Genomic DNA, 13,401 nt, shown 5'->3' on the forward strand with positions numbered 1-13,401 from the left:
AAAGAGGAACAATTCCTTTGTGGTAGAATGGTAACAATATTATCAGATTCAAAGTTTCCAACTTTTAATAGGAACACTAAGTGCCATGTAAACAAAAATAACTTAGAAAGTGTTCGTTGACTTGAACAAACTTGACTGATGACAAATGGCACGTGTAGGTGTTTTGGGAATAATCCCAGGAAGCACAATGTCTTTGTTGTTGCTGAGAGTAAAGCAAAACAGAGCAATGACTAACTTGTCCTAAAATATGTGTGTGACAGTCTACTTGTGCTACACGGTGAACACAATTATTAGCATCCTGATCTTTCTGAAGAGATGTCATCTGCAGTTTGATTTTACTCTTCGTATTGTGAGCTCACATACTACTTAACATTACCGTTAATATCAAAATTACAGGGATGAAGACAGTAGAGCTGCTTGTTTGGATGATTAGCTCCAATTAATTAATATCTTTTAGTACAACTAATATCTTTCCCAAGTCTTTAATTATTATAATTCTTTCTCCTTAGAGTAAGTGAATGATATTTTATGCACAATCATTTGGGAAGTGGTATCTACAGACACTAGCTGGGGAAGGACACAATGATACAGGGAGGACAGCCAACGCAGGGTACCATCGTCATCAGGTTACGGCTGAGCACAGGTGGAGTTTCATCCCATGGAGGTCACCTGGGAAATGGTGTAGCGCACGCCCAAGAGTTGTGTCCACTGAGAGGGGGATAAAGTTGAGTTATATTTCCTCCAACTCATCAGTCATTGGTTGATGGCTGTTCCCAGGAGCACAGACTCCTCTGCGATTCCTTTTCGCCCCGTGCAGCCAGGAAAAGCCCCCAAGCAGAGCCTCCCAGGAGCTTGCAGCAGAGCATCCCAGCACGGTGAGGAGTCATGGTTGTCTGCGGGATACGGACAAAGGGCTGCAGCACATGCCCCGTTGGTCTTCTGCGGATGTTTACTATTGTAAATGTTGTTAACAGAATTATTTAAACTATCAAACTTTTGACTTGGAATCACCATTTATTTTAGTAAAAGTGATGGAACAGGTATTTTGCACGTAACTCAGAATTTCTCTCATCTCCAGGAGCTTTCCTGCCACTAGACCTGAAAACCTACTTCCTTTTATTTCAACACTCTTCTCACTTGACATAATCAAGGATAGTCCCTCCTCCTTCCCTCCGTGTATATATTGTGAGCCTTTTTAATGAATGCTTTACATGCTTACTCAGGGATATTTCTCTTTTTTTTGATCTTGTCTCCTAAAAATTCAGCTGCTCCCGGAGTCCCTTCTGTCTGCATTGGCAGATGCTTAACTATCTTCTACCTTAAACCAGTAAGCAAAAAACAGTCTCTCCACTCCCCCACCTTCCCCTGTTGCTAGAGTCCCCTTCTCCTTCACAATCAAGCTTCTCAAAGATTGTATAAAATCACTGCAGCCTTTTCCTCTTCTAGACCTTCCCTCTCTCCAAGCTGGCCACTGCACACATTTTTTATTTTACTGATGGCTCCCAGGTCTGTAACTTCAGTTACTATTCCATACCTCAGATTACTGGATTTCTTAGCAGCAGTGACTGCATAACTCATTTCTTCACAGGGGTGTAAGTTGCCTTTGAAGACTCACCTCTAGTTTCCGGGACACTTTATTTTCCTCTACTTTTTTCGAACATGCATAACAGGAGAATATCCTTTGCAATGCATGTGTTCTTTAACTGTGTTTATGAAGTCAGCGAACTTTGAAATCATTTCCTTTAGGGTAACTTTGCATATCTGTGTTCTGTGTCTTGAGCTGTTTCTCTTACTGCTTAGAGCTTTGAGGGTAATCATTTTTTTTTCTCTTTAGATTCTTAGTTGGCACCTCATTGCATTCATTAGGATGACCATATTCTACCTACTTTTTACTTGTCATGTGGTGTGTGAGTGGGTATTCTTTCATATTCTTAGCATGAATATTTTCATGTATTTTTATCATCACTCTTTTCTAACTTAACAACTCCAGACTGAGGAGAATACTTCCATTTGCCTATATTTGGGTGAAGTCTACCTTAACATTTAATTTCTCTCTTCTGGAACATTTTAATAAGTCAATATCTATAATGACTACAATTTTATTCAGTTGTTTGAGTAAATGTGAGAGTATGATTGATTTGGCATGAGTAAGAGGAAAAAACATGTATAAGTCAGACCCAGGGCCAGCTATATAAGTTGTGAGACCCAGTCCAGGATGAAAATGTAGGGTGCTTTATTCAGAAAATAATAAAGAATTTCAGGGAAGTGGAAGGAGAACATTAGACCATGCACAGGACTCTTCTGAGCACAGAGACCTGTGTGACTGCACCAACATATAGCTATGGAGCAGACCCTCTACAGATATTTGGGGGCAGGTTGCAGCTGAGAATTAACTTTATAGATGAGTTTCAAAACAAAATTTCATGAGTACCATTTTTTTGGAATAAAATAGTATATAAAATAACAAAGTTGAAAGAATATATTTATTTGGAACACCATGCTATGCTTTGACACAGAGTATTGCGGAGAGTAGAATATGTCATTAATAAGAAAACAGGTTTAGATTAATTCTTGACTGAATCCAATACTTTGTTTACCATGCGTGCTCAAGAGCCAGATTGCGTGGGTCCTAAAACCTGGCTCTGTCTACTCTGCGGAGTGTGGGTCTTGGGGCACATTTCCTTAACTGTCCATACGTCAGGTGTAAGTGTATTGGGATGATAGCAGAGACTCTATTTCACAGATTTGTCATGCAGTTTATTATATTTTCAGACCTTTGAAGGATAAGTATTCAGTCTTCTCTGTTACTTTAAAATTCTTTCACTTTTGCTTTAGTAGATACTATATCCTAAACTTAGTTTGCTGTCTTATGGTTGTGAATTAATGTCCAGTATAATGTTAACATATTTCCTGATATTGTTTGTGCAGAATTACACGGTTATCACTTAGCAATTGAGGCATTAAGTTCATGATGGTAGAAATTAATGATGTTATTTTTTTCTTATAAGAATATTGAAAGGGCTTCATTTTTAATTTTTCACTTTGAGCTTTCCCCCATCGCCATTTGGCTTATTTAAAAATCAAAAATCTAAATCATCTGTTTAGCAGAGCAATCCAGTTAATTATGCTCTACTTTATAAGTTACATAACTTCCAAATCTAATTTAATTTAATTTTAGCAGTTCAGGCATTCTTAAATACATTTAAAAACAATCTTTTTTGGACATAATCCTTGTGATTAATGAATGTTATTTGCTTTTTTGTGTCACTGAATGATAAACCTTTTTATATTAATATGAATTATGTTTATTTATAGTGATTAGCAGTGTGTTTGTGCATTATTGAGAAGATATAGTAGTTTACAGTCTACAAACGAAATCTCTACCATCATGAAATACTATCTGAAATATTTGGTTTAATCATCAATTTTAGGACTATATCATACAGTAAGGATAGTAAGTTTATTTTATTTTCTATACTGGTACATTTAAGATAGTTTCTGAGAAACCATTCTGAGTTCAAAACAAAAAGCTCTAGTCAGGTATAGTTTCCAAAAAGAATGTCTTACATTTTCTGGGCATTTAGCATTTAGGACTGTAAGACCCTAGGGAATAATTAAGCCATATAGCTATATTTGTTGATTGTGAACGTTGAAAAGAAAGCAAACAGAATATTCCCAATTATCACAAAACTTTCTCACCTTGCCATGATCTTGACCCTTTCTGTCGCCTCTGGTTCTCATAATATAATATGTATATTCAATCTCTTTTTCTCACACCAGACAGTATTACCGAAGTCTTCACTAACATCTATGTGACCAGTTTTGGCCCTGTCTCAGATACAGACATGGTAAGTTTTTCATAATATTTTTCCTTCGTATAATGGGAAGTGTGGGAGATATTTCAAAATAAGCACGTATTTTTAGTGTTGTAGATTACGTATCTGTCTCATGCCTGTTTTGCCTGTTTGCTGTGCTTCGTCGCTCAGTCATGTCTGACTCTTTGCAACCCCATGGACTGTAACCTGCCAGGCTCCTCTGTCCATGGGGATTCTTCAGGCAAGAATACTAAAGTGGGTTGCCATGCACTCCTCCAGGGGGTCTTCCCAACTGAGGGATCAAACCCAGGTCTCCCACATTGCAGGCGGATTCTTTACCGTCTGAGCCACCAGGGAAGCCCATGCCTGTTTAGTCTGCCCAAATACAGAGAGAGTTGAGGCTGTTAATCTGCTTGTAGAATGGTGCACCATTCTAACTTAAGTGGTCAGATTAACTCTTTATATTTTATGTTATTTTCAAAGCTTTCTACCCAGCTACAGTGTGGCAAACAGTTGTTTAAATAAAGTAATGATATTACTGAGAAGCATTTCCTAAGATTAAAGCCCCTACTTGACTTCCATACGTCTGTACAGTTTCATAGATAACTGCTTCTTACAGGTTGTGGTCATGATCAGTGTTACAAATGGAAACCTTCTGCTGGCATTGAATAAGGTGGATTTCTAGTCATACTGGTCATAGCAATAAATACAATACAGGTGGCAGGGGATGAGGTGGTTAGATAGCACCACCAACTCCATGGACATAAATCTGAACAAACTCTGGAAGATAGTGAAGGACAGGGAGGCCTGGTGTGCTGCAGTCCATGGGGTTGCAAAAAGTCAGACACGACTTAGCATCTGAACAGCAACAAACACTCCTCATTTATAATAGGTACATATAAATCAGTCTAAGAAAACTAGAATCTTAACACTTGAATTCTGTGGAATTGGTCTTTATTTTTCTTTAAAGTGAGATCAGTAGAAGAGGGAGATTGGTCGGTTGGGTTAGAAATCAGTGCACTAGACCAATCATCACTAAATTCTTGGTTAAGCATAAGCATTTTATGTCTGCCTGAAGCACCTTCTACTGCTCCCTGTCATGCTGTACTGTAGAAAACTTTTGTATAAATTATTTTTCATTCACCTTTCTTGCTGTCAGAGAATGAGAATTAGAGGAGATGCCCTTGTCCCAGGCTTTGCCTGGCCATCCTCCATCATGTCGTCCTCCCAAGTTTCTTCCTTTCATCTGATACCCCATGGGGAAGGATGACAAGCATGGATGTTTTCCATATGGATAAACATGGGTTTAAAACTAAAGGTTTTCCTTTCTTGCAGATGCTCATAAACAAGATTGGCCAGTTTTTTTTGAACTATACTATAGTTGATTTACAATATTGTGTTAGTTTCAGGTATATAGCCTAATGATTCAGTTACTTTGTTTTCAGATTATTTTCCATTATAGGTTATTATAAGATATTGAATACAGTTCCCTGAGCTATACAGTAAATCCTCATTGCTTATCTATGGCATGTACAGTAGTTTTTATCTGTTAATCATATATTCCTCATTTATCCTTCCCCCACCTCTGTTAATCGTATATTCCTAAGTTATCCTTCCCCCACCTTCCCTTTGGTAACCTTGTTTGTTTTCTATGTCTGTGAATCTGTTTCTGTTTTATATATACATTCATTTGTATTATTGCTTAGATTCCACATATAAGTGATATGATACAGTATTTGTCTTTCTGTCTGGTTTAGTTCACTTTATACTTAAATATAAAATTCTCTAGGTCCATCCCTGTTGATGTAAATGGTGGTATTTCATTTTGTTGTGGCTGAGTACTATCCCAGTGTGTGTGTGTGTGTACGTCACATCTTCTTAAGCCAGTGTTCTACTGACAGACACGTGGGTTGTTTCCAAGTCTTGCTTATTCTAAATAGTGCTGATATGAACATTGGGGTGCATGTATCTTTTAAAATTAGAGTATTTGCTTTTTTCCAGATATATTTCCATGAGCGGGATGGCTGAATCACATGGCAACTCTTTTTAGTTTCCTGAGGAACCTCCATACTGTTTTCTGTAGTGACTGCATCAGTTTACATTCCTATAATTACACAGTTTATTGGGGCATGCCTACCTGTCCTGTAGGAGTTAGTTATGCCAATTTTATCACAAAAATATGTTTTTCTTCCACCCAGAGCCACTGCTCTGACCTCACAGCCAGAGAACTCGATGAACTTGGAGGCTGAAGATGTCAAGTACAGGAGGGGTGAAAGTGAAAGCCGCTCAGTCGTGTCCGACTCTTTGTGACCCCATGGACTATACAGTCCATGGAATTCTCCAGGCCACAATGCTGGAGTAGGTAGCCATTCCCTTTTCCAGGGGATCTTCCCAACCCAGAGAGCGAACCCAGGTCTCTGCATTGCAGGCAGATTCTTTACCAGCTGAGCCACAAGGGAAGCCCAAGAATACTGGAGTGGGTAGCCTGTCCCTTCTCCAGCCGATCTTCCTGACCCAGGAATCGAACCAGGGTCTCCTGCACTGCAGGCAGATTCTTTACCAACCGAGCTATCAGTTTTGGGGAGGTGACTGATACCAAACACTGTAGATCTTTGAAGTTCTTTCAAATTAATATGTGAAACCTTAAGTGCTTTCCCCCCAACTTCAACTTCTACATTAGTTGGCAATAAAGCTAATATTTCTGTGCAGCTTGTCTTGGTAAATGCTCCCACGTATTAGAGACACAGTGAGAATGAACACCTGACCTCTATGTGGAGCCAAGTGTAGAGAATCAGAATTGTGCCAAGCACAGTTGAAAGAATAGCAGGATATTATATACATTATGGTTCTTATATGGTTACTTTGGTGATTTATTACCAGCCAAAACAGAAAGGCAGATGGTATAGGGCCCCCAGATATCAAAGTTTTCAATGTTGCAGATTTTGTGTAGTGAATCTTGGTGCTAACAGTACTGTGTTAAAAGTTTTTGTTCACTTTGCAAAGTGAATTATTTTATCTCAAAAAAATATATATCAAAATATATACTTTTCCTAGACACATAATGTTTGCTATTTGAGGGTTTTAGACAGTCATGTATTTTTGGCAAAATGTATGAAGTGACTCTTTTCCAGTAGTGATAATGGATTAAGCTAATTCTCCTCCTTTTGTTCTGACCATTCTTTGGGATTACTGAAACATTTAGAAAGCTGGTAGCTGCAACTCAAAGTGGACTAAAGACTTGACTATAATAATACCTGAAATCATAAAACTCATAGAAGAAAATATGAGAGATAAGCCCTTTGACATTGGTCTTGGTGATGATTTTTTTAAACCTGACACAAAAGCAGAAATAAACAAGTAGGACTGACTGTATCAAGCCAAAACCTTCTACACAGCAAAAAAGATCAATAAGCTGAAAAGGTACTGTGCAGAATGGAAGAAAATATTTGCAAATTATATATCTGATAAAGGGTTAGCATCCCAAATATATAAAGAACTGCCACAACTAAATAGTAAAAAAGTAAAACAAAGCAAAAACCATAATCTAATTTATATAAGGGAGAAAAACTGAATAGACATTTATTCAAAGAAGACGCGCCAATGACTAACAGGTACATGAAAATATGCTCACCATCAATAATCATCAAGGAAAGGTAAGTCAGAACCAGAGTGAGGTATCACCTCACACGTGTTAGGATGACTGTCATCAAAAAGATGAGAGATATACAGCGTGATATCACTTACCCACTTACATGTGAAATCTGTAACATGAAATAAACTAGTGAATATAACAAAAAAGAAACAGACTCAGATATAGAGAACAGACTAGTGGTAGCCAGTGGAGAGAGGGAGAGGAGGAGGGGCAAGGTAGGGGCACACGATTAAGAAATGCAAACTACAGTTTGCAAAGTCGTTAAGCTCTCAGGATATGTTGCGTAGCATATCACAGGGAATATTGGCAGTGTTTTATGATGACTTAAAATGGAGTATAAACTTCAAAGTTGTGAGTCATTATGTTGTATGGATGAAACATATACATCAACTATACCTCAGTTTTTTTTAAAGGCAAGAGATACATGTTGCTAATGAGATGGAGAAAAGAGAACTTTTGTGCACCATTATTGAAACTATAAGTTGGTATAACTGCTATAGAAAACAGTATGGGTGTTCCTCAAAGAATTAAAAATGGAACTCCTGTATCTTCAGTAATCCATGTCTGGTGTACATCCAAAATGAAAACAGGTCCCCAAGAGAAATCTACACTAGCTTTTCTGTTTTGTTTTTTTTGTTTTGTTTTGTTTTTGGCCACCCTGTGTAGTGTGGGGGATGTTTAGCTCCCTGACCAGGGATTGAACCCAGACCCTGGCAGTAAAAGCACTGAGTCCTAACCACTGGATCACCGAGAAATTCCCTGCACTTCTGTTTTTATTCACCATTTTCCCAATAGCCAAGATAGGGAAATGTGATGTGATACATATATTAATATATGTACATATATCACACTGGGAGAAAAATTCTTGGCATTTTTGACAACATGGATGGACCTTGAAGGCATTACGTGAATAAACCAGGCAGAGAAAGACAAATATTGCCTTGTATCATATTCATGTGGCATAAAAAAGGTCATACCACGGGGAATAGATAAATGGCTGTCAGTGTGGAAAATAAAGAGAGGTTGGTGAAGAGGCATAAACTTTCAGCTACAAGACAAATAAAGTCTGAGGCTCCAATGTAAAACATGATGACTACAGTTGATAACACTGCATTGAATAATTGAAATTCACCGAAAGAGTAGATTGGTGCTGAAGCTGAAGCTCCAGTGCTTTGGCCACCTGATGCAAAGAGCCGACTCGTTGGGAAAGATTCTGATGCTGGGAAAGATTGAGGGTAAGAGGATAAGACGGTGACAGAAGATGAGATGGTTGGATGGCATCACTGACTCAATGGAAATGAGTTTGAGCGAACTCTGGAATATGGTGAAGAACAGGGAAGCCTGGTTTACTGCAGTTGATGGAGCTGCAAACAGTCTAGATAAGAGTTAGCAGCAGAATGACACCAGAAGAGTGGAGCTTAAATGCTCTCGCCAAAAACAAATAAATAAATAAATGTGAGGCGATGGATGTGTTTCCTAACTAGACAGGGGGAGTCGTTTTACTATGTATATCAAACTACCACTATGACTCCTTCAAAAATCTTATGTGTTTTTTGTCAGTTACACTTCAGTAAAGCTGAATCTTTTTTGAAAAACAGAAACTGTCATCATTTAGTGTTTCCATATAGGAATTCCTTCCAAGCATTTCATGGTAAATTTATATCTTTTTACAAATCCTAAATCCTGGGAAAAGGCAAATAAGAAAATGGGAAAAAGCGTTTTAATCGTCCTACATGAATCAAAGATTTGCAGAAGGAATCCACTGATGTCAAGTTGAAACCCAGGGCAGGGAATGTTGACGTGTGAAGCTGAACACTTAAGGTCAAGGACAGTGTGCCCAGAACTGGGACACAACTGTGTCTGAGCGAAGCTGTCACGATAAAGTGGGCATGCATCTAGCAGCTGTGTGTTTGTGGTCCTGTCTGTCTGCTGCTGTGATTCTTAAAAATGAAATAAATATTAATAAGATATATGCAAAAAAATAAAAATAAAAGCTGGTAGCTGATGTTAAATGCATTGTCATTAGCAACAGACCAAATTTAAACGGGCTCATATCTGAACTGAGTTTAGAACATTGGTCATTTTAGTGACTTTAGCCCAAGAATTAAAAAAAAAATATTAACAGACTCAAGATAAGCTCCCATATTTGGGGGGATACTGCCACACATTACATTAAATGTGAAAATGCACTCATTTAGTGCAAACTCTATAGGTTGAATTGATTTGAGTAAAACTGTATTTGGCAACATTTAAATTTTTAAAAAATCATGTATTGCTTTGTTTTCTTTATGTATTTTGGATTATGTGTGTAGGTATGTGAGTACATGCACTTGTATACAATGTAAATTACCCTAAAATGAAATATATATTTAACATCTCTGCACCCTCTTGAGCTGCTCAAGGTCCTAGATGTTTTTTCCTAGCATATATTGTCCTCAAATCACCCAGCCTAACATCATCCTATAGAATTCTCTTTGGCCGTGTCCAATTTTCTACTTGATTTCCATCTTTATGTACCTTGCTTACTCATTCCTACCAATAGTTGGCTTGAGGGCAGCCTAATTAATTGCAAGACCATCAACTGGGCACCATCAACTGGGCACATACATCATCAGTGTCCAGTTAGAGGAAAGAATCCATAACAGTAATTAGAACAGAGAAAATTTAATAAAATGAATTGTTAATTCAGGCAAGATGGCTAAATAAAAATGTAAAAGGAGACTCTAAGCAATGTAGATTTAGCACATGCAGAAAGTGCAGCATCTGCTTCTGGGGTAAGCATCACGAACAAGGACGGAACTCAGGACTTAGAAGGGAGTCCTTTCCCCCAAGGCCAAGATTTAGAGCTCACCGGAGAGGACTTTGTGGCTTGAGGAGGATACATCTGCCACTGGTGACGAAACAGCCAGTGAAGAAACACATGAAGGGACATGCTGAAGCTGGTCAGAGGAATGTCATGCCTACTGGCTGAAAGCTCACAGCATGGCGGTCCTTTGCAGCGGAACCGAAGGATAGCAATGCAGCTAAACCAGGAAGAGAGCCAGGAAAGAAAGCCCCCTTTCTTTGCTAAAAACGTGGCCGTATCCTCTAATGACAAGGCCTGGCATTACATGAGCTGATGAGGGAGCAGAGTGTACAGGGCGCTTCTCCCATGTCTCAAAGAAAGGGAAAAGAGGATGAATTGGAGCTGAAGGGTCATTCACTAATAATAGGTGTGTATCATGGTGTGTGATATGAAGAGGATTTTGAGGGAGAGTCCAGAGATAGTTTGATCACTGAACAGCTACTGTTTGATATTTGTCCATATCTAGAGAAGACCATGAAAGTTGCTTAATCTATATACATGTGTAGCACAGCACACATACTTCCTCATATTGTAAATCTATTAGAGAAGGCAGAGCTTAATTTCAACACATGTGAAATAGAAATGATTTGGCCTTCATGTTGCTCACATGGCATGATTTTCAATCGATATTACTTTTATAGGAAAGCAAGGAAAATAATGAGGAAAAGTTTGAATTCATGTTAGCATGGATGGCCAGGTCAGGAAATGAAACTTATGTGTGCTTCTCTAAACATAAAGAAATTTATTATGATACAGAGGGGCAGGATACTCATGTTATTACTGCCCATACATAAAACTGGATATGAAGGTATCTAATTTGTATCTTACAGAAGCAGTTTGTTAATAGGTAAACAGTAAAGAATAAATTGAATTTCACTTTGGGAGACTTAGCTGATACTCTTATTTCTATGCAGTGTGCATACTCAGTAGCAGAACCTAAACTCTTAAGTCTGCGTGTGCAGGTCAGTGATCAGATTTGTTGTGACATTAGCCTGAGAGGAAAAAAGCAGCCTAGCAAAAAGAATTAAGACCCAAAGGAGCAAGCACAGACACAGACATACACACTGCTATTCTCAGAATCATTAACTAGCATAATTGCCCAAAGAAAGTTGCAGACCTAAATTATAATTAAAGATTCTAATTACAGTGTTTGCAATTAAGTTGATTTTTTACAAAAATTCAACTTTTAAGAAATTTATGAGTAAGAAGGTAAACTTGGGAATGTACTAGTAGCTAATTGATAGAGTAGGTAGTATCTAGTTGCACATTTAAGCAGTTTATAACTCCTCAGTGTGTGTCTTTTCCCTCTTTATTTGGTCTGCATAGGAGGTCTTTTCCCATTCCAGTGAACGTGTTTGCTATGTGAGCGTATTCTTCAGACACAGTGGTGCAGCCACCAGCTGTTGCACTGAAGCCTGGACTGAGAACCTCAGCCCGGGTGGTCGTCTCTTGCTCTGAGAAGTGTTAGGGTTAGATCTTAAACAATGGGCACGCTGAAGTCATATCCAGATTCCTGATCTAGAGTTTACTAGATGTTCAAGCTGGATTTAGAGAAGGCAGAGAAACCAGAAATCAAATTGCCAACATCCATTGGATCACTGAAAAAGCAAGAGTTCCAGAAAACCATCTACTTCTGTTTTATTGACTGTGCCAAAGCCTTTGACTGTGGATCATAACAAACTGGAAAATTTGTTAAGAGATAGGAATACCAGACCACCTGACCTGCCTCTTGAGAAATCTGTATGCAGATCAGGAAGCAACAGTTAGAACCGGACATGGAAAAAGAGACTGGTTCCAAATAGGAAAGGAGTATGTCAAGGCTGTATATTGTCACCCTGCTTATTTAACTTATACGCAGAATATATCTTGAGAAATGCTGGACTGGATGAAGCACAAGCTGCAATCAAGATTGCCAGGAGTCACCAGCCCAGGTGGGATGCATGAGACAAGTGCTCGGGCCTGGTGCACTGGGAAGACCCAGAGGAATCGGGTGGAGAGGGAGGTGGGAGGGGGGATCGGGATGGGGAAAACGTGTAACTCTATGGCTGATTCATATCAATGTATGACAAAACCCACTGAAATGTTGTGAAGTAATTAGCCTCCAACTAATAAAAAAAAAAAAAAGATTGCCAGGAGAAATATCAGTAACCACAGATATGCAGATGACACCACTCTTATGGCAGAAAGTGAAGAAAAACTAAAGAGCCTCTTGATGAAAGGGAAAGGGGAGAGTGAAAAAGTTGGCTTAAAGCTCAGCATTCAGAAAACTAAGATCATGGCATCTGGTCCCATCACTTCATGGCAAATAGATGGGGAAACAATGAAAACAGTGACAAACTACTTTTTGGGGCTCCAAAATCACTGCAGATGGTTACTGCAGCCATGAAATTAAGAGACCCTTGCTCTTTGGAAGAAAAGTTATGACCAACCTAGACAGCACATTAAGAAAGAGAGACATTACTTTGCCAACATAGGTCCATCTAGTCAAGGCTACGGTTTTTGCACTTGTCACGTATGGATGTGGTAGTTGGACTATAAAGAAAGCTGAGCGCTGAAGAATTGATGCTTTTGAACTGTGGTGTTGGAGAAGACTCTTGAGAGTTCCTTGGACTGCAAGGAGATCCAACCAGTCTGTCCTAAAGGAAATCAGTCCTGAATCTTCATTGGAAGGACTGATGTTGAAGCTGAAACTCCAATACTTTGGCCACCTGATGTGAAGAACTGACTCATTTGACAAAACCCTGATGTTGGGAAAGATTGAAGGCAGGAGAAGAAGGGGACGACAGAGAATGAGATGGTTGGATGGCATCACTGACTCAATGGACATGAGTGTGAGTAAACTTCGGGAGTTGGTGATGGACAGGGTGGCCATGGGGTCACAAAGAGTTGGGCATGACTGAGTGACTAAAGTGAACTGAACTGTGTTAACATCATAGGGAGGTTAGAGAATTATTACATCTTGATATTTGGTCGAAAATTGATACTGAGTTTAAGGTGTTAATACTTATCAGAAATTGACATTTGGAAATGTGTCTAAATATGGAAAACTGCTAAATATGTGGCAACTACTATATATCAAAGGTAATTTA

At 38.7% G+C, this 13,401-nt stretch overlaps 1 protein-coding gene across 3 annotated transcripts in view; it reads left to right on the top strand.

Moving 5' to 3' along the window:
* Nucleotides 1–13,401, top strand: part of GABRA2 (gamma-aminobutyric acid type A receptor subunit alpha2) — a 140,289-nt gene that overhangs the window by 50,978 nt on the left and 75,910 nt on the right. For all 3 annotated transcript variants that reach the window (XM_043438453.1, XM_043438451.1, XM_043438452.1), the window contains one exon: nt 3,781–3,848. In XM_043438453.1, coding sequence (XP_043294388.1) covers nt 3,781–3,848 — 68 coding nt within the window. The remainder of the gene's footprint in view (nt 1–3,780; nt 3,849–13,401) is intronic.

The sequence above is a fragment of the Cervus canadensis genome, chromosome 19, assembly GCF_019320065.1.
Source record: "Cervus canadensis isolate Bull #8, Minnesota chromosome 19, ASM1932006v1, whole genome shotgun sequence".
Lineage (NCBI taxonomy): Eukaryota > Metazoa > Chordata > Mammalia > Artiodactyla > Cervidae > Cervus > Cervus canadensis.